The sequence below is a fragment of the Saccopteryx leptura genome, chromosome 3 (assembly GCF_036850995.1).
Source record: "Saccopteryx leptura isolate mSacLep1 chromosome 3, mSacLep1_pri_phased_curated, whole genome shotgun sequence".
Taxonomy (NCBI): domain Eukaryota; kingdom Metazoa; phylum Chordata; class Mammalia; order Chiroptera; family Emballonuridae; genus Saccopteryx; species Saccopteryx leptura.
Window position 1 is genome coordinate 90,573,277 of NC_089505.1, and position 21,206 is coordinate 90,594,482.

The following is a 21,206-nucleotide window of genomic DNA, read 5'->3' on the forward strand; positions in this document are numbered from 1 at the left end:
GATAAACGGGGCTGAGTTTAAACGGCCCCTTCCCAGGCCCCCCAACTCACTTGGCATGCTTGATGGCCCCATCCAGGGTGCTGAAAAGCGCGCCGCACTCCTCCACCACGCAGTGGAAGTGGGCCTTGTGCAGGAAGTCGCACTGGGCGTTGCAGAAGTCCTTGGTACCAAACCTGACCAGAGGAGCCGGCTGGTTAGAGGAGGCGCCGGGGCTCTGGCGAGGCCGGGCTGCGAGGTGCTGCTGGGCGCCGACCAGCAGGACGTGTGGGCACAGCCCCCCCCTCCCCGGGCTCTCCCGGCCAGCCCCTCACCTGCGCAGGTACACCTTCCAGGGTTCTGACGGCCTCTCCGGAACCAGCGCCTTCGTGGCCTTGCCCAGGAAGGGCGAGGACTCTGCGGCCGGGTGCCCCTCTGCTTCCGCCTTGATGTGCAATAGGCTGCCAAGGTTGGGGTTGCCCTGAGACATCTGTGAGGAGGACAGGGGCCATGCGTGGGGCTGGGGGACCTCAGGACACAGATCGGGCTGCCCTGGGAGCAGCCCCGGCTCTGGGCCACTTGGGCCTGTCACCATGACCCAAAGCACAGCAGTGCTGGCAGCAGGAGAGCAGTCCTTGCCCTGAGGGGCTCTGGCCACAGAAAAGCCCTCTCTGAGCAGACGGATGTGCGCCGGCTCCGCGGAGACACCAGGGCTCCTGCACACAACCCCGTGCGGCTGGGGGCCCTCGCTCAGGCCAAGGCTGAGACGAGAGGCTCATCAGGGTGTACCCTCTAGGCTGTCTCTCCCCGGACTCCCTGGCTCCTTTCCTGCCAGGTTCTCAAAAGCAGTGCAGGAGGAGGAGGGGTGAGGGACCCCTACGACTTCCTTGAGAATGAGAGGAGGCACACAAAGGAGCAGGGGTGGGGGGGAGGAGAGAGGCTCATGGGGTCAGAGGGAGACAGCTGGATGCCCGGCCAGGAGGTGGAAGGGGGGGCGGCCACAGAGAGGCAAGGCCAAGGCTCCGGCAGGAAGGGACGGGGGGTGCAGGGGGCAGCGGCCTAAGGAGGAAAAAGGAGAGAACAGCAAGCAGAAGAGGGTGGGAAGGAAGAGGCACCAGGTGCTGGGCAGAGGGCAGAGGGCAGAGGGCAGAGGGCAGCGGGAGGCTCCTTCCCTGTCAAAGGCCCCCACCCCGTGAAGTCCAGCCCAGGCCCGGCTCCCTCTCAACAGTCACTTGTGTACAGTAACCAAATTAATCTTGCTGTAGTCAAATTTATCATGTGAAGGGGGAAAATATATTTGAGATGATGTATAATTTACAAAGACCCTGCATTATTTAAAATAAATATTCAGGAGCGACCTCAGTGGAAGGCGTCCGAGACTATTACTCAACCCGAAAAGTGGAAATTGATGCTTTGCTCCCACTTCGGCCCCCCGCCCCCCACCCCTTTTTTTAAACAAACAAAAAATATATAAACTAAATAAATAACATTAATAACTAACGGTGAAAGAAGTTAGAGGGCTCTGGAAAAGCTTTCGGAGCCTTCCATCTGAAGGGAAAAAAAGGGTGTCAGAGGCTGGAATATATTTCTTCAGCCAGTTCATTAAATTAATTTGTAAGCAGTGGCTCTGAAATTATATCCGATGAAAAATGGCCTCAAAATTTAAATGGTACAAACTCATCTTATTAGAGGCAAAACATTAAAAAACAAACACATCCCCCCCCACCCCCCAGCGCAGCTTTAATTTCTCTGGGTGGGGGAACGGGAGGCGTGTGATGGATGGTTCTTACCTTATTCATAAGCGAGGATAAAAGAGATGAATTTGCCGGGACTGCGTGGCCATTTGATTCATTACTAGAACACACAAACCAAGGGGCTTTAGCTCAGACGTACGTGGGACGGAGCCCGGGGCCTCAGCCCTCCCAGCCTGGCCCTGGGGCTGTGGCCAGCCTGTTCTATCTGCCTGGGCAGGGGGGATGACCCCTTGCCCGGAGGGCTTGGCCCCTGTCCCCTGTGGGGTCTAGCTCCGAGGGTGCCGTGCCCCGAGCCTCCTGCAGGGGTGCAGAGCAGGAGGCCCGGCCTCGCCTCACCTGGGCTCCTTCACAGTCAGGTCTAAACTGCGGTCCTGGGAGGCCTCATGGGGCCCGGGGGCACCAGCGTTCTCACCGGGCTCCTGCTTCACCGGGGCAGGGGGAAACCTGGCAGGGGCGGCTTGCTGCCCACTTCCTACACGGGAGTGGAGGGAAGATGGCGTTAGAGGGGCTGCGGGCTTCCTATGGGCACAAACCGGAACCCCCGAAGGGGAGGGCAGTGGGCAGGGTGGCCGGGGGCCCCTGGGCTGCTGGTCAGCGCTTCTCCCCACTGACGTGATTGCCTGTGACGTTCGCCCCTGTGTGGCAATTCTTCAAGTGATAATTATTGCAAAATTATGTCAAAGTTGTCCAGGCTCAGGGCCTCCTGGATGAGAAGGGCGGGAGACTAGGGAGGGGGCTGGGACGGGCGTGGGGGCCCTTCATGTCCCCCACCGACTGTCACAGTCAATTTGTGGGGCTGCCGCTTAGGCTTTTATTAAAGACTCTGTTAACGCTGAGGGAAAGTGGCAGATCTAGACTGGGAACGGCGCCCCCTCCGCAGGTCCCCATCCCACTGTTGCCGAGGCGACGGTCCTGCCTTCCACTGAGCATGCCCAGGAGGGGCATCTGCTGGGTCAGGGCTATGGAAGCTGACAGCCAATCAGAGCAGTTCAAACTATGTGACCTCGCCCGTCAAGCTGTCCAGGACAGGGACATGCAACTGGGCTGGCTGGGGCCGGGTGGGAGCTGTCGGGGTGTGGGCGTGGGGGCAGAGGACATGGAAGGCCTAGCAGAGTAGGGGCAAAAGAAGTTGCTGACAGGGACGTGTCCACCGAGGCTTCCTCCATGATCCCCAAGTGACTGAAATATTAATCTGCCCCCAGGCATTGCAGCTGACAGAGAGCTGCTTCACAGACAGCAAGTGGCATTTTATTAAAAAATAAAGGAAAACGAGCCCTCTTCCTCTGGCTTGACCTTTCTTTTGGGGAAAGGAGATTTTTCTCTTGAAAAGGAAGTGCTTGACTGTCTGGCCACTGAGCCCCATGTGGCCTCAGAGGGGCTCCACCCCAGCTTGCGGGCACCTGGCCAGAGAGGCGTGGCCCTGGGCAGTCCCCGATGTCCCTCCCAGGAATGTAAGATGGGCCGCAAGCTGCCAGGTAACAGGAGCATCCCACTGGGGACATGATAGTTTTCAGAACTCAGAGTGTCCACATTCCAGCAGCTCTCCAGTCACTCGCCCAAGGTCCCCAGGGAAAGAGGGCCCAGCCTCGCTGCTGCCGAGCACTGGCGGCCCTCCCTGGGAGGTCTGGGCCACAGGGACCCACAGTCACAGCTGGTCTCGAGACAGTCTCGTGGGGAAGCAGGGCGTGCGGGCTCAGGAGCCAGGCTGGTGAGGTCCGAGTCTCAACTTGGCCACCTTCTAGCTATGTGCCTGGGAAAGACTATCCCCACACTGTTCCATCAGCTCCACAAGGCGGGCTTTTGTCTGTCTTCTTCCCTGACGTGTCCCTAGCACCCACTTGGTGCCGGGCCCTCAGCGAGCACCAGCGGTGGTCGGATGAATGCAGTGAGCTATGCCCCAGACCTGAGCCAACTCTTCTCACAGATTTGACTCATGCTAACTACACGGAGATGGGGGACATGGGCAAGGAGCAAGGACAATGGAGGAGCCAAGAAATGCCAGAGGAAAAAAAAGCAGAAACCATTTTAAAAGAGCAGAAAACCTGAGGGAAAGGAGGACCGCTTCCTACGGTGAGCCAGTAGCAAGGGGACAGGGGTATGACTGGCTCCACATCCTGCCCCTCACGTGGGAACGAATGGCGTGACTAAACTTAGAAGACATTCCAACTGAATCTGGTTCCTTGGTCACACTAGCCAAGTTTAAGCCCTCAGGAGCCACAGGTGACTTGCGGCTATCATGCCGGACAGTACAGAAGAGCACATGTCCGTTGTGGCAGAAAGTTCTACTGGACAGGATCGGCCGAGAGGGGGAGCCTGGGAAGGGTGTGCTCAACCTTGAGGGGGCTGTCCCAGCACGAATCTCCCCGAGTGTTCCTGAAGGGCGGCCACCCGCCACTGGGCTGGACTTGTGTCTCCCCCACGTCACCTGGAAGAAGCCCTAAGGAAACTGGGGCTCTCGGGCCGTTCCCATCAGGGGCTGAACTGGGGACTCGGCAGGGTGAGAAGACCAGGGAGGGGGCAGCGAGCGGTGGCTCAGGACGCCCAGGCACGCCATGCCGTCAGGGTCACTGCCCCCGCCTCACAGATGAGACAGAAGCAAGAGCTGCTTGGAGGGAGGAGGGGGGCAGGTCAGAACGAGGAGCCCCAGAGAGGAAATAAACAGGATGGAGGCAGAGATGAGGCAGAGAGGGGGGTCTGAGGGGCAAGAGACTCGGCTGCAGGGAGTAGGAAGATGCCTCTGCCAAACACCCCACCCCCACTTGGCTCTGCAACCCCAGGCCGAGGCTGGGGAGCTCCTGCAGTCTGCAAGGTGCTTGCTTCCTGGGCAGGGCCCGGCCTGCTCACCTGGATCAAAGGTGGCAGAGGGCTTGAGGGCGGCCGCGGCCAGCCTGGCCATCATGGGCGAGATGAGGCCCTTGCTTGCGGAGATCCTCTCCATGAGGGAGGCGGGGGGCACCGAGACAGAGGTGGCAGCTGCAGGGGCCGAGTCACCAGCTCCCGAGGCGGCCAGAGCGGGCGCATCAGGGGTTGCGGAGGCTGCTGCCCCAGATGACATGGCTCCCATTAGGCTGGGGGTGCCCACAGGCAGGGAGGCGCTCCCCCGGCCCGGAAGGATGGGGAAGTAGGAGGCAGCGGTGGGCAGGCCTGAGTTGGAGAGGGCCAGTGCCAGAGGGATGGAGCCGGGCAGGCCCTGGGACAGCAGCCCGGAGATCTTGCTGTTGGGAGGCTTGGTGGCGCTGGCCACGGCCTCAGCGGTGGCTGTGGCAGCGGCGGCAGCGGCCAGGGAGGCGGAGGACTGCTGGCTGGTGGGGGAGGCGCTCAGGCTGGAGTTCTTGCTGCTCAGGGCAGAGAAGTCCACCAGGTCATCGTTGCTGGACTCCTCGTGCTCGGTGTCCTTGGCGCCCAGCAGCGAGGGCGGCAGGCCCAACACGCCGGAGGAGCGGATGTGCCGGCGCTCGTGCTTGCGCTTGTGCGAGGTCATCTGGCTGGTGGAGGTGAAGGTGAAGCCGCAGCCGGCGCGGATGCAGTGGAAGTGGTTGGTGGCCTTGCTGTACACGCAGCCCTCGTACTTGCACTCTTCGTACTTGTAGAACTTCTTGAAGCCGTCTTTGGCATAGGCGTCATCCTTGATGTGGTAGCTCTTGTGCTTCTCGATGTCACACTTGTTCTTGAAGGTGAATGTGCAGCCAGGGCGCCTGGATGGGACATTGGGAGCCTGTCACGGGGTCTTGTGGGGCCAGGGGGAGGCCCTGCCCTGTTCCTACCGGGGCCCAGGAGGTCTGGGCCTCCCATGAACGACCAGGCTGGACCCTGGGGCGGGGCCTCTGAGCAGCCCTCTACCCCTGTTCCTGCTCCCTTGAGCACACAGAGCCCTTGAGCACACCGACCCTTGGACCTGGTTCCCAAGCCTTCCATCCCTCCCCCGGCCAGAAAGCCTCCCAGTCACCTGCAGTGGAAGTGTGTGGTCTTCTGCCCATAGAACTGGCAGTCGGCCGTGCCGCAGTCCTCGGTGGCTCGGAAGCGCTGGAAGCCGTCGTTGATGAGCTGGGTGTTCTTCTTGTGGAAGTTCTCGTGCGTCATCACGTCCGACGTGCTGGTGTACACCTTGTTACAGCCCACCTACAGGGCCAGAACAGCGGTCAGGCGAGCAGAGGCCGGGCACCACTGGGCCCATGTCAGAGGGGCTGTTCTGATGGACGCAGCTGGGGCCTCGGGGCCTCAGACCACTGACCCCCCACCCCTCTCCTCAGGGGAGCTTTGCACCTGTAAACACCCAGCTGGGGGATCGAGAAGGCTAACTTAGAAACCACAGTAGAAAACCTCCCTGCCTATGCTGAGGGTCAGGCTGTCTTCAGGGACCCAGGACACAGCCCGGCATAGGCATGAGAGCCCGGTCTTTTAGGAAGTGGTCTGGAGTCCCAGTTTGTGGCACTACCTCTAAAGCCTCCAAGGCTGGGCAGGGCTGAACCCTGGGGTCTGGCGGTCACCTTTAGCCCAGGGACTCACTTAGTGGATGGTTCCTGGCACAGGGCCCTCCCCACCCACCTCAGCGGGGCCAAGGCAGGCAATGTTGCCATATTGAGTAAAAACCAGTGGAATCCGAACACTCCTGAAGGCCGTGCCGTGCCAATGTCTGCACCATCTCAGAGCCCGGGGAGCGAGCCCCCCTCTCGTCCCGGCCCAGGTTGTTTCACGGAGGCCATAACAACCCCAGCAAATACTGGGGGAGGCACAGCAGCTGCTATGTGCAACCCAAAGTCGCTCCCCCTGGACCTGACACCTTGAAAAAGCCCAGACTCTGTGTGGCATTAAAACAAAGAATTAAACAAAAACCTCCTCAGGAACCGTTTTGCGATGCTGCTCTTGGTGTTAAAGCCTGAAAAATGTCGGTCTGTATAAACAGCTCGCTGAATTTCACCCACACCAAGTATGGCCATGGGGAAGGCCCCGCCCTGGCCCACCAGCCGCTGCCCAGGCCAGCCCTGGACGCCCGTGCCTGCTGTCCTGCCCGCCCTCCGCCTCCGCCTCCGGGTCGGGGAGGCAGCCCTGCCTCCGGGGGGGGGGGCGGGGCTGGGGGGGGAGGGCACCTGCATGCAGTGGTAGTGGGTGCTCTTCCCGTTGAGGTGGCAGCCGTGGTAGTAGACGCTGCAGTCGTCCAGCGGGCTGAAGCGCATGAAGCCGTGCTGCAGCGAGTTGTCCCGCTTCTTGTGCATGTTGTAGTGCCGGATCACGTCCTGCTTGCTCGTGAACCTCTGTGGGAGAGCGCCGCGGGGGCCAGAGCGCCGCGTGGGCCAGAGCGCTCGGCCCGCTGCTGGCCCGGGCCCCTCAGGCCGCCCTACAAGTAACCCTCAGCTCGGGGCCGAGGCAGCCCGGGCTGCCCCAAGGCAGGCCCACTGCACCTTGGAGGGAACAAGTTCCAGAACCACAGACGCTCCCCTGACCCCCCCCCCCACTCCCAGTAGTCATGCCCAGGAGCAGAGAGAATGAACTGGGGCACGTCCTTCAGGTAGGGGCTCTGATGGTGACAACACAACTCACTTTGCTTGGGGCCACCTATGGGCCATGCCGGGCTGGGCTCCCTGGCGAGACAGGGAGCAGCCCCTGTGCCGACTGCCCACACTCCCCTCACTTTCACTAGCTCTGCACTCACCAGAGGGAGGCTCTGAATAGAAGTCACAATCTGCCTGAGCCTCAGTGTCATCACCTAGAAAATGGGTCAGTGACACCAATCCCTTACGGACATTGGGAAGCTCAGTTAGATAAGGCATCTAGGCTATCCGGCAGTCCTTGGTTCACGGTAGACTCAAGGAATGGAAACCTGAGTCACCGCCAGGATGCAGATGGCTCTAGGTCCTGCTAGAAGCCTTGTGGGCACAGGGTTCTGGGAACGTGGACAGGCTGGTAGTTTTTCTGGGCTTTTTGCCTGCCCGACTTCAGTTCGGGCGGCCCAAGGAGGACTGAGCCCCCGTCCCACCCCTGAGAAGGCCCTGCGAGCAGGCCGGGTTGCCCAAGGGGCATTACCTGGAAGTTGCACTCAGGGTCGAGGCAGTGGTAGTGTTCGCGGTACTGGTAGGCGCAGTGCATGTGGCCGCAGTGCTGACTGCCAGAGAACCTGCGGGAGGAGGGGCAGGCTCAGGCCTCTCTGCGTGCCAGTCCAGTTAGGACTCCTTCAGGGCTCTTGGCCTAAGCAGCCACGAAGAGTCTATGCTTATGCCCCAGAGAGGTGCCCTGGGCCCTGTGTGGGGCTTTGGAGGGGCAGAGGGTGGTCTCCAGGCATGACATTGTAGAGGCCTGATAAGGCCAGGACAGGTGACCGAGCTCACCAGGAAGCCTGCAGCCACTGAGCTGCTGAGCTGCAGGCCGGCCCCATGGGCCCTGGGCGGTGGCACAGAGCCACAGAGGCTTGACACTGGAGTGAGGAAGAAGGAGCTGGGGGCGGCAAGCCAAAAGTCAGAGCAGAGACGGGGAAAGAGACCCGGGTGGGCTGAGGTGGTGAAGGCCGGGGTCCTCAAGGTGGCCCAACTGCCTTTCCTACAGGTGCTGCCCACCGCTCCACACTGGGCCAGGTGCTGGGGACACCGGCTGAGCCAGCCCAGGGCGCTGCTGCCGGGAGATGTTACCGGGCTCTCTCTGTCTTGGGCTTTCCTGACACTTGAAACAGTGCTGAGTTATGAATATTTAAAGCCTAGCATCTGTCTGGTTTCCCGAGGCAGGGAGCTCACTCTCCGGCCCGTGCAGACGCCAGGAGCCCCAGCTGCCTGGCCGCGGCCCACCTCCCAGAAAACCCCGCGCCCGCCAGGGCCCTGGTGCCGCCCAGGGCTGCCGGGCGTGGCTCTCACGGCCTCGGGGACGGCCACCCTGTGGAGAGTGTGCTGTGGCCACTGCGGAGAGGGTGGCCGCTCAGCCGGCCCGCCCGGCCAGGACGGCTGGGACTGTGGGAGAGAAGGAGTGAGAGGAAACCCCTTGTAGAGGGGAGAAACCACTCGCACATAAATATTTAAGCTGAAGCTGCCAAAAGGGCCATCTGCAGAGGCCCTAATAATAATGATGATGATGATGATAATAATAATAATAATAATAAAGAGCGGAGCAAAGCTGCAGAGACAGAGAGGGACAGGGAGGTGGGGATGCAGGGAGGGTTGGGCAGAACCTGGAAGGTCAGCGGGAGACAGCCTTGGGGGCGCGACCCCTGCAGGCACTGCCTGCCAGGCACTGGCCGCCATGGGCCTGGTTTGGGGGGAACCTGCTGAGGTGAAGGTTCTTTACCTGCCAATTCTGCTGTCTTACAGGTGTAAAGGGGCAGGTCGGGAGTCAGGGGTGAGGGTCAAGGCCTGGCCCAGGGAGCACTGAGGCCACACCCCCTTCTCATTGCAGCCAGTCCATAGGGGCCCACACTCCCCCAGGGCCCCATGTGAGCTGTGGGGGGCGGCCTGCGCTCACCTGTGGCCGGGCCTTGCCACTGGGCCCCTTTAGGTACCCCGTCCTGCCTGGGGTGCACACTGCTCAGGGGCGTGGGGCCCAGACCCCAGCGAGGGGGCGGTCCCTGGGGGAGCTTGTGGGCAGGAGTGTGTGGGGATGGGAAGGCAACAGGCACCTTGGCACCAGCGGTCAGATGGACGTATGGTCCCATCGTCCTCAGGCATTCCTGGTGCCCCCCCACCCACCTTCTCTCCGTGTCAGTCTCCTCCCCAGGGGCCTACCTGGCAATATATTTCTGGTAAATGTTTACATCTTCGGTGACAGCTGGTTTATCTGTGGGCAATCCGTTCCTGGCGAGAGACACACAGGGCACAGGTGATTAGCGGGCAGGGGCGGCCTCATGCCCTGGGAGTGCGTGGGGCCAGCTCTCTGCCCTGCGGTCCTGGCCCTTGTCTCCCTGGCTGTGTGGAGCTCTGAGGCCCTCAGTGTGGGATGGAGCGGGGCCACTGGCAGAAGTGCAGTGTCGCTGCAGTGAGTCCAGCAAGGGGTCTTGGGCTGGCAGGGCTAGAGGGCTCCACCTTGGGCACGGGTCTGGCCTTGGAGCAGAAGCCCTGGCAGCTGGGGCCTGACCCCCCTCCCGCCCCAGAAGTCAGGAACTGCTGGCTGAGGAGGGGTAGCAGGCATCATTGGGAAGACCCTGGGGGAGGGGGCAAGAGAGCAGCACCAAGCAAGTGTGGCTGGGTGGTCGTAAAAGCGCCCCCAGCCAGAGGCCAGCTCTGCTCCCAAGCTCGTGGCCCCATCTCCTGGGGAGAGGCTCATTCAGCCCCAGAAGATCTGCAAACAACCATTTCACCATTGCCTAGGGGTTGGCACCAAGTGTGTCCGCCCCTGCTCCAGCCTCCTACCTTCCTTCCCTCGCTGCCTCCCCATGACCCAGGCTCTGGACCCGGGAGCCACGACCACCAGCGTGGACTCTAGAACCCTCAATGCAGAGCCTGTGTCTGGCCTTGGTGGTGGCAGGCAGGGAGAACCTGTCACAAGCAAACAGAGTGACAGTAGTCACTAACAGTGCTACATGTGTTAGCAGATGAGCACACGTACAGAAGTACCCAGCTGCGTGAGCGAGTGTATACAGCAGGATGTGTCATGTGTAGGTCCCTGAAATGGGTGGGAGCAATCAGGCGGACCCAGGGACAAGTACATATGTGCATGTGTGCACCCATGCATGTGCGGAATCACGTGTGTGAGAATCCGAGCGTGTATGGCTGCGGGTGCACAGCAGATGCGCATACGGTGTGAGTGTGTGTTCACAAACATGAGCTTCGAAGGCAGGGCAAGGGGCCTCTGGCGGGGGCTGGCCGCAGGGGCGGGGCGTGCCTTACTTGACAGTGGAGACGGTGCCCGTGGTGATCGAGTCTGTTTTGGAGAAGGTCGACTTCAGGTACTCGGGAGTGTTGAAGGGCAGGGAGGCAGGCGGCTCGGGGCCCGGCCCAGCGGCGCTGGGTGCACTGGGCACACTGGCGAGGGGAGCAGGAGCCAGGCTGGGCGTGGGTGGAACCTTGGCAGGGCCCGGCTTCTGGATGGCCCGGACGTCGTACTTGGAGGGGCGGCCCACCTTGCCGGTCTTGAAGGCGATGGCCCCGCCCATGTCGGGGCTGCCCTCCCCGGGTTTGAAGAGGTGCAAGTACTTGACATTCTCCAGGTCGTACTTAGATGGCTTCTTGTAGGTGCTCCCGTTCTGAGGTCGCAGGTTCTCGCCCGTCTTCAGTTTCTGGATGAAGAAGTCGTACTTGGAGGCACGGGCCACCAGGCCCTGCATGGGGACGCTGCTGTGTGAGGGCAGGGGTAGGATGGTGGCCTTTGTCTCCAGGTGGGCCGTGTTGCTGGGCAGCCGCAGTCCAGGCAGGGGGCCCACGGCCTCCTTGCCGGCTCGTTCCTCGGCCTTGGTGCTGTGGGCCGGCCAGGAGAGCTGCTCACCGGCCTTGAGCTTGCGGATGTATTCCTCGTACTTGGAGAAGCGTGCCCGCTTGCTGAGGGCGTCCTCCGAGGTGGGCAGCATGGAAGAGGAGGCCGCTTCGGGCGTGGGGCCCGCGTGGAGCTTGTCGAAGCTGATCTTCCTAGCCAGCTCGTCCCTGGTGTTCTGGTCGTCGTAGCCAAACATGCCAAGGAACTCGGTCATGGTGGAGGCCGCGTAGTCCCGCAGGGAGGAGGCCTCTCCTATGGTGGGGAGGATGGGCAGTCACCTCTGGGAGGGAGCAGGGAGCCCAGGGACAGCAGCCCCCCCCCACCAAGTACATGAGCCCCCACCCACGGAGGGAAGGGGCCAGCGTGGGGAAGGGGCGGAGTGGGACATGATCTATGGACATTTGGCTCACTTGTTAGGTTTTACGACTCTTAAATTAATTTGTTTAAAAAAAAAGTAATTAATACTGGGGTAAAATAAAACGAGTTCATCAATGCCAGGAAAATCAATTTCCTAAATGTTCTGGCCGATGGCTTTTCAGTACATTAAACAAAGTTTCATAAATGTCTCCGCTCTCTCGTCTTGGTCTAATATGAAAGAGAAGTTATTTTACTGGAAGTAAGGCCAGGCCCAAACCGGCCTCCAGGGATGGGGGTGAGGACAGGAGCCAGGGACAGGTAGGCTGCGGGAGCTCCTGTGGGTGGGGTTCGGGGCTGGCCTGGCAGAGTCTGCCTGGAGGACCCTTCCTGCTCCCCACAAATGGACACATAGGTACCCTATCCCTGGGAGGATCGGGCCTTGTGGCCCCTCTTCCAAGAACCCCAAATTACTAGTGGTCCCAGGCAGCAGGGCTGCGGAGGGCAGAGAGCGGCCTCCGTGCGCACTTGGAGTCACTCAGGGCCCCCACCGCAGCCACGACCTAGGAATACTTCAAACCTCCCGTCACCCTCTGGTCACTTGTGCTCATTCATGCACAAGGGTGGGCCACCCTGAGGAGGGTCAGGGCCAGGGAGACTGGTCCCGCTGGCCCAGGGCAGCAGGCCTGAGTGGAACCCATCTTTCTGCCCCCCCGCCCCCCGCCCCGTCCATGCCAGGGTTCACTGAGAACCCTGGAGCAACCTCCCCACAGGGAAACACGTGTGCACACACACAGTCAAGCTCACGTCTAGGCAACCTGCCGACTCTACAGACGCACACGGACACAGCACCTGAACCCCATGCCCAGCTTTCCAAGGCCAGTCTCAGGACGGTGGGAGGTGAGGTGACCCGACTCCTCGGGGTCTCTCTCTGGAAACACCTCCTTCCACACACAACCTTCCACCCCAGTGGACGTGTGACTCCTCAGCACACAGAAGACGCTCCTTCCTGTACAGAACACTAGCTGAACACCTACTATGTGCCCCACCCTGAATCAGGCCCCGGGAGAGGTGTGTGTTCTTTCTACACCTGTCAGAGCCAGCATACCCGGGCACACTCAAGAGGGGCAGGACCTCAGTCAGGGGGGAAGATGTGGCCAAAGACAGAGTGGGTGGCGCAGGACTCCGGCAGGGCAGCGGATAGGGGGTCTCCCCCTGACCCCCACCCCAACCTGCCAGGTCTGGAATCCTCAGACCTCACCTAGAGGTGGTCTCATTCAGCTAGACTGGGCTTGGGCACAAGAGAGAGCCCAGCAGGATGTGGAGAGGCTCCGAGCTTCCAGGGGTGGGTGGGGAGAGAGTCCTAGGGAGACTGGACCCCACTAGGTGCGAAGAGGACAGTCATTGGCAGTCCATGGCACCTGAGGTGGGCCCAGTGGCTCAAAGAGCCAACCGACAGCTGTCCTCTGGGGGTGGGGTGGGGCCATGGCCTGTGGGCCGGGCCGCTGTCCTGACCTTAAGCTACAGGGTGCTTGGGGCCCAGCCCCAGAGGAGTGGGCTCTCACTGTCAGATTCAGTGGCTCAGGGACCAGGGAAAGGGGCTAAAAATAGCTGGAGGCAGCTGAGCCCTCACTATATATGGCAGAGAAACAGAAGGCCTTGAAGGGCAGGCGGCTTAGAGCAGGGAGGGGGACAGGCAGGGGTCCTGGGGGCAGCTCCCAGGCCTGCACACCCCAGGCCAAGGGCCCGAAGGAGGCAGCATAAGGGCCAAGCCCACGGTGGGTAACCACGAGGGTTCCGGCTCCAGCAGGCTCTCTCAGGGCCCAGGGCTGAGCAGACCTTCCCAGGTGTCACGTGAAGTCTCACTGGGCCTCCAACCAGAGGGGTGAGGCTGGGGGTCAGGAGGCCACCCTATCTCCTGGCATCTCTGCTCCCCACTCCCCGCAGGAGAGGAGGCAGGAGGGAGTCCAGGGCAGAGGTGGGTGAGCGCAGAGCCGGGGATGGGAGGGGCCGGGGCTCCGGAGGGACAGTGGCCCTTGTCCCCGCCCCTCCCCTCTCCTCAGGCCCAGCGCAATCACCTTGTGTCTGGGAACCGCAAGGGCTTTTCCTATCAGAGGAAACTGAAGGTCACACTTTTCCTCATTGATCTTGCAATGTTTGTTAATTACTCTGTCACTGATGTGGCGAAGGATAATTAAACAGCTCTGTTTATATCTTATATGCATAATTATGTGGCTGCGCAGGGCTCCCCGCGCGGGGAAGGAGATGCGCCCCTCACTGCAGGGGGAAGGGGACCAGGGAGCAGGCAGGGGAGGCTCAGCCAGCGGCCTGGGAAGGAAGCTGGGGAGCTGAGAAAAGACCCCAAATCTTGGCATTTCAGTCCTAGGGGTGTCCCCTTCCCACTCGGGACCTCAGCCCTCTCTCCCCAGAGCAGAAGGAGCTCAGGGGTGCCCTGAGTCTGAGGACAAGGAGACACCAGAGAAGCTGGGCCTTCGCCACCTCGTGGGAAAGAGGTCAGCCAGAGGACCGTGTCCGGGGCAGGCGGGTGTAACGGGATCTTTGGTCAGGGCCACCCTGTGGCCCTGTGCCCTGCCCAAGAGGTCCTGCTAAGGATAGCCAGGATCCCTGAGAAGGAGGTGGGTGGTGAGACAGCGGGAAAGACATCAGGGAGGAGATGTGGCAGGAAGGGAGGACAGGCCTGTCCCAGGACCACTAGGAGGGAAACAGCCTCTGTGACAGCCAGCTTGTGTGGTACCATCTCCGCCACAGGCTCCTCCCTCCACTGTGTGTAGCTGTCCGTCTGTCTGCCTCCACCGGGTGTGTCTGTCTACCCACCTATCCCCTCCTTCCATTACTTCCTGAAGACCCACTGTGTGCTCAGCAGCCCCCACCCCCAGACCTGCTCTCACACTTGGAAAGCTGCCTTTTCAGATCCTTCCCTTCTTACCCCCAGTGTTCCCCCTGCCCCCTGCCCACATCCCCATCCTGGTCACTAGCGTGGCCCCAGCCCACGTCCTCAGAGTCCTCGCTGGGTCGGAACAAGGTGCCAATAATCGGAACAAGAGTGCAGGAAGCGGGCATGTTCCATGGATACAACCCTCCTTCCCCACTGGGCCTGCTCACCAGGTTACATCCTGTCCAGGGCCTCAGACACCCACCTGTGGCGTGCTTGGCACTGGGGCCGCTGTCGTCCTTGGAGGCGGCCCTGTCTATGTCCTTGTCCTCTGCCACGCTGCTGTCCTTGGGGAGCTCCTCGCTGTGGTCCTCCTCGTCGCTGCAGCCCTGGGGCTGCACCATGTAGACGCCCTCGGGCGGCAGCTCCAGGCCCTCGCGGGCGGGCCGCGCCAGCACGGGCGCAGGCTCGTCACTGTACTCCCCGTTGACCCACTTTTCAATCACCGCCCGCCTCTTGTCTTCTTCACTGCGTGGGGCCCGGGCCGCCTCCGCCTCGGGGGCGCCACGCTCTTTGTCCTGAGGCCTCAGGGGGCCGCCCTCTGGGTGGGTGCCGACTTCCACCCCCTTCTCCACCACTACCTGGCGGCTCAGCTTGGCGCAGATGGCGTTGAGCTTCAGGCCGCCTTTGCGCTTGGCTGCCATCGCGGGCTTGCCCGTGGCCGGGTCGGTGCACCGGGTGCCTTCAGCTGCGGAGATGGAGAGAGAGGTCAGAGGCACGCGGGCCAGGCCTTGGCCACCCACCTCCACATCCCCCGAGCTGGACGTCTTCCCAGTCATGACTCCGTCACCCTGCCCCGAGACCGCCTGGCGCATGTCCCAACCCCTCACTAGACCGTGACCTCTGGGGGGCCACGCTTGCCCACTGCTCTGTCCCACAGCCTGGCACCAAGCGAGCACGTACTAGCTGGTTCAAGGAGTATTTTGTAAACAAATGAACAAATGAATGAAGCACTCGTCAAACACAAGGGGTAGTCTTCTTTCCAGCGCCTGGTTCCTAGAAGCATTTCCTACACTGTTTGGCCCCAGGTACCTCCTCTGAGAGGCAGTCCGGCCAGGCTCCAGGTAGCATACAGGCTGAGGGGCTGGTCGTGGGGCAAAGCTGGTGTGTGACAACAGCCTGACCCGCCTGTGCGCGTCCACGCTACCACGCGGCCCGCTGGGAGAAGACGGCTGAGAGCCAGTGAGCAGAGCGGCTGCCTCCTGCCTTCCCGCCCCGCAGCATGCGGTTGGCACCTGTTCTCACCTGAGCGTTGCCCTGGCAGCGCCCTGCCTGGCCCGCTGCTCCCTGGGCCCCACCTGATGCCAGCCGCTGCTCACTGGAGAGCCGTAAGCTCTCCATTTCTCCAGCCTTCCTTGTCAGGGTCCTCCCGGCCTCCTCAAAGACCCTCTCTGTCTCCTCCAGGCATCTTCTATCTCCTCCCCCTTCTCCAGGCCTCAACCGGGGCAGCCCAAGGACAGAGCTCTTCACAGCCCCTCTGAGTGCCACTTGTACTGGCCTGAGGCCCCTACTAGGCCTTCTCCGCCTCAGCCACCTCCTGCAGCCCCGGGAGGCCTGGCCAGTGTGGAGAAGCCGCCGCCTCAGCTGTGGGAGGCCATAGGTGCAGTGCCTGATCCCCGACCGGGACGGGCCGGTGCAGACACGGGGACCCTGATGAGGCTGCCTGAGTGCCACCACCTCCCTTATGCCGCTGGGTGGGCTGCCGCGGTCCTAGGTGGCACATGGCAAGCCCACTCTGCGACAGCCTGGGGCCTGCCACCAAGGCCCGCAAGGGGAGACACACACGTATCTGTGTTGATTGGTGCAGCTGTCTGCCTGTCTGCCTATCTGTCCGTCCATCCATTTAGGGAGCTACTCCTAACTGTGCGTCCCTGTGGTGGAGCCAGGGGCAGGGAGGGCAGTGCCGCGACAGAGACTGTGCGCAGGGAGCCCCACCGAAGCTTCTCAACTGCAGGACTCCCTCACACGTCCCCCAACAGGAGCGGGCACGTCCAAGTCTCCACAGAGGTCAGATGTTAAGTGAGAAGAGGAGCCCTGCTCTCCAGTCCACAGTTAGAAGAGGCTTCGCCATAATGGATCAACATCCTAAGACCCCCCCACACCTGGAAGCCCACTGAGAGACACAGACAGGGATGGCCATACCTGTGCCTGCCCACAGGTAGACTTGGCTTGTACACATGGAGAGTCGTCCCCAGTGACACAGACCACACCCAGTGACCTCAGAGCCTTGCCTTGAAGCTAACTGCCCATGTGTGGCCTCACTTGGCCCAGAGTGGCCCAGTGACCCCAGCCCAGCCTAGCCCAGCGTCAGGCAAGGGTCAACTTAGCCCAGTCCAGTCATCCCAGGCCTATGGCCCTGGCTCTGCCGGGCTCCACCCTTGCCCGAGCCAGATGCCCGCTCTACCCATGTTGGTCCACATCTCCAAGTTCGTGCAGCCCACACCCAAGGCTCCAAGCACTGACATGGGGCTCCTTCTCGAAGCCCAGGGATGGGGCCCCTAATCACACATCTCACCCAACCGCCGGGCCAGCCGCCAGGCTCCGTGACACCGAGTTTCCTCCAGCCGGCCTACGGAGAGCAGAACAAGCCCCACCTGGCCCCCTCTGTCCCCTGCCCTGGTGGGGAAGGGAAGGGTGGGAGTGGGGACGCCTGCTCTATTTTTACTGGGAGGTAAGCAGCCAAGTGTGCATGGCAGACGGCAAATGAATCTATAAATATTTATCCCAAGGAAGAGGGAAGCAGAAGCTCCCAGGCTGCACTTGCTGCTGGTGACACCCCCTCCCCGGGCCCCCACCCATCCTGGAGCCTCCCGGCACTTGGGCCCACCCAAGCCCAGCCCACCCTCTCCTGATCTCGGCCGTGTGCCTGGCGTGGTCCCCCCTGGGCCCCGACAAGCTGTGATGCAGCTGTGTACCCTGAGCCCACCCCCAGCCTGCAGGCCCCTTTGTTCTACCTACATCACCTACACCTGCCCTCCAGCTGCTGCTCTGCCCCAGCCCACCTGCCTTCCAGATGTTGCCCTCCCTCTGACTCTACTTCTGGTCCCAGGGGTGGAGGTGAAGAAGGCACGTGGGCCTGGGGCGCAGGGCAGGAGGCAGGCTGTCCTCAGTAAGTGGGAATGCGTGCAAGGCCGGGACGGCCGAGGGGGTGTGCAAGAGCTGCGGCCCAAGCTGCCTGCCAGCCTTGCGGAAATATCGGGGGCCTGCCCACCCCATGGGGCCTTTCTCCCCTCCCTTGTCCATCGGGGCCTGGGACCTGCAGACTACCCCCCTTGTGGTCTGACCCCAGGCTCCTGTCCATGTAAACATTCCCTGACTTTCTTCCCTAAAATATAAACGCTGTGGCCAGGCCTCAATGGGAGGAAGCCATCCGTCCCCGGCCTGTCACTGCCCCTTTCATCTCCGTCCCACCACCAGCCTGCCCGCTGCTCTATTTACACTGGACACTTCCTCTGGGAACAATACTGCCCAGGAGGCAGGCTTGGGCTGGCGGGTGGAAGGCGGGGGGACTCCCATGCTGCGTACCCGGGGACGGGTGCCCCCGATGAGGTAAGGGGCAGGGCAGCTGGGGCGGGCCCGGCCAGGCCTGGGAAAGGAGCAGGGCCGGCACCTGCACACAGGCAGGCATGGCGGGCTCTCCCAGCCTCTAGCCTCTGGCCCAGGGGCTCTGAGACAGCTGGGGTGACCCCTGGGAGGTGGCACTGTACCTGGTTCTGGCTTGGCCCCTGGGGTCAGGCAGCCATGAGTTAGTTCATCGCCTGGTCCTGCCCCTTGCTCGCTCTGGGCCCCAGGCAAGCTTGCTCCCGCTGACAGGGCTGCAGGACTGCACGGTGAGAGGGGCCTGTCTGTGCCAAGCACAGAGCCTGGCCAGCAAGGGCCGGGGAGAAGGCGGCTGAGTCCTGGGAGGGCACCGACAGGTGTGGTGCCACACCTCGGCACAACACCCCAAGGCCAGGAAACCGCACCTGGCCAGAGGGGGAGGGGAGGAAGGAGAGGCTGGAGGGCTGGGCTGGGGGCCCATGGCCCTCTCAGGAACCAACAGTCCCTCTCTGGCTCCCAGGGAAAGAACCTTCCCTTTCAGCACTCCAAAGTCAACAGGCTCCTAGCAGGCAGCTCTCATCTCGGACCCGAGTGGGCCCGGCTCGGGGTGGGGGAAAGAAGGGGCAGGACTGGACCATCCATGCCCCGTTCCCGGCCCTATCCCATGATGCCTCGTCAGGAGCCAGTACAGCCGGTGCCGCCACTGTTCCATTCAAAAGGGGAGGAAACTGATCCTGAAGCCACGAGATGGCCCTTGAGTCGGAGTTCACGAAGGCCAGGGCGGCCAGGGGCTGGGGCCACCACGGTGTCCCCTTTCAGGCCACAGGTGGGCTCTAGGAAATCGTCGCCTCCTCGCCCCCCACTCCCGGTTCCCACAACACAAATCCCCCTAAAGTGTTAACAGCGATGGGTAAAATGGTGCAGCAGATTGCTACAATAAATAATTTACTGATATTTATAAATATTCAAATCAGCCAGCTTCAGAAATCGAATGAAGGGAGGGCCTCAGGAGAAGGGCCTGTGATGGCAGGCATCTCATCCCCCCCTCCGAAGGCTGGGGAAGGCCAGGGCTCTTGTCAGTTCTGGGGGGCGGGGGGCAGAGTGGCTCCTGTGGCTGCAGCTGGGCCTCTCATCCCCGATCGATCGATCGCTGGGGACTAAGGTGCGGGCTGGGGGTGGGGGGTGGCCGACACGGCTGCCCCTCCTCGCCTGGTCGGGGCGGGCCTTCCCCTGCCCTGACGCAAGGGGATCAGAGGCTCCGGTGCCCATGGCTCCGGTCTCAGAACCTGCGTGTCCCGCCTTGGGGGGAGCAGTCCCCAGGGGCTGGGCAGACCTGGCAGCCCCTCCTCACCCGTGAGTAATGCGTTTCGAGGCTGGGCGGCCTGTCAGCGACCAGGCTCTGGGTGCTTTATGGGCTCTGCCCGGTGGCTCTGAACTCCCTGGTAGGAAATAAAGTTCTCCCTCTGCGTCCCTTCTAAACATTTCACTCAGTGGAAACGGTGTTTAAGAAAAATGAGGACATATTTCTTCCTAAGGATGCAGTGTCCCCTTTGGGCGGCCTAATGCCCGCTGTATATCAGGAGGTGGTGAGGCAGGGGCCGGACACCCGTCACCTGGGGTGGGGGTGCTCCAGGGCCCACCTGCCTGTCAGGCACTGCGGGGTCACTCTGGTGGCTCTCCCGGGCTATGCCACCTATAGGGAGGCAGTGGCTGGCACCCCCTGAGCACCTCCCTGGTGCAGGGGACAGTGCTGGGCACTTTAGAGTGTCAGCTCAGTGATCCCCGATATCCCCACAAGGCCACTGTCCTGTCCCCATTTCCAGATGAAGAAGCAGAGCCCGCAAAGTTGATAACTGCCCGCGGTGACCTAGCGTTAGTGCTGCAGTTGGATTACTACCACCGAGCTCGGACGTCCAAGGTCGCGGTCTGAATTCTCCCCACCCCTACCCACACACACCTGCTACAGCCTTCCATTCAGAGGTGCGTTCAACATACTCTCTGAGCTCCTTCTACAGATCAGGCCCTGGGCTGGGTGCTGAGGGTACGAGGTGAGCGAGACAGGCCGTCGTCCTGCCCCTGCGAGAACAACTGTTCAATTCAGATGAGGGGCAGACCTTCAAGTCATGGCGAGTAAAACCGCCGTGCTGAAAAGTTTAGGGGCCACAGGAGCCAGGGGTGTGGGAAACAAGGAAGGATTCCTAGAGGCAGCGACCCCACTCCCTGCTCCCCCGCAGGCTTCCTGAGTGGCTCCACACTCCCTCCCAGCTCTCTCCCCTCCCCAGCATACAGCCATCTCCATCTTAACAGTCCCCTCCCCATCTTCTCCAGCTGTGGCCCCCTCTCCCAAACAGAACCTGTCCCCTAGGGGAGGGGTGTCCTGCCCTCTTGGGCCCAAACCCACCCCCACCTGGGAACAGGAGGGCCTCCCAGCTTCTGGGGATGGGAGGAGTGGTCACTGTTTCCCCACAGGGCTCTCAGCCAAGTGCCCTGGTCCCCAACAACTCCAAGCTGTTGGGGGGGGCCTGCCGCGCCCTACTTGCCCCCCTTTGTTTATTTATTTATTATGATTTTTTTAGTCCAGTTAAAAGGTTTACTATCCAGACGCGTCTAAGTGGCCTCACTTAGCGTAAGTAACTCTATAAATCAGGGGAACTGTTAGCATCCACCGCACAGGCTGGCTATCAATCTCCCCCAGGTCACAGCCAAACAGGAAGGGGAGAAAAAAAAGAGTTACCACCCAGGGGAGATTTAAAACACACACATGGCGCGCACACACACGGGCCATGTGCGCGTGCACACACTTGGGCGTCTCTGCGTTTGTGCAATCACATTAGAGTCACATGTGCACATACAGAGCAGCCCAGAAACTGGCAATGCCACACGTGGGCACCACGACGGAGCAGACACGGTTCCTGCAGCCCGACGGGGACACGGAGCCTGAGGGTGGGTCTCCGGGGGGACTGGCTCTCTGTGCCCAATCTGCCCGGCCCAGGCAAGTGGCTCTGAAGAGCCGTGGAGGGAGAGGCTCTGCTTGGTCTTGGCTGGGTCCCTGTCCGTGGCCCCTGCCTCTGCCAAGTCCTAAGGGACCAGGCTTTCCCCTTTTTGTGTGCACAAGGTAAGCAGGAAGATGAGGCCAAGGAGAGGGGCAGGGAGGCTGTCAGCTGCGGGCCGCTGCAACGGGGCGTGCTGTTGTCCCAGCCCTTCCCACCTGCCTAAGGCTGGGCACCCCCTAGACGCAGCCCAGG

The 21,206-nt window shown here is 61.7% G+C and overlaps 1 protein-coding gene across 9 annotated transcripts in view; it reads right to left on the minus strand.

Moving 5' to 3' along the window:
• Window positions 1-21,206, minus strand: part of CASZ1 (castor zinc finger 1) — a 150,602-nt gene that overhangs the window by 12,659 nt on the left and 116,737 nt on the right. For 8 of the 9 annotated variants that reach the window (XM_066375046.1, XM_066375047.1, XM_066375048.1 and 5 more), the window contains 11 exons: window positions 14,627-15,109; window positions 10,532-11,366; window positions 9,431-9,499; window positions 7,752-7,842; window positions 6,818-6,982; window positions 5,677-5,849; window positions 4,575-5,425; window positions 2,067-2,202; window positions 1,767-1,830; window positions 312-466; window positions 51-173 (listed from right to left, as the gene is read on the minus strand). In XM_066375046.1, coding sequence (XP_066231143.1) covers window positions 51-173; window positions 312-466; window positions 1,767-1,830; window positions 2,067-2,202; window positions 4,575-5,425; window positions 5,677-5,849; window positions 6,818-6,982; window positions 7,752-7,842; window positions 9,431-9,499; window positions 10,532-11,366; window positions 14,627-15,109 — 3,145 coding nt within the window. The remainder of the gene's footprint in view (window positions 1-50; window positions 174-311; window positions 467-1,766; window positions 1,831-2,066; window positions 2,203-4,574; window positions 5,426-5,676; window positions 5,850-6,817; window positions 6,983-7,751; window positions 7,843-9,430; window positions 9,500-10,531; window positions 11,367-14,626; window positions 15,110-21,206) is intronic. The other variant, XM_066375045.1, reaches the window with a different exon arrangement.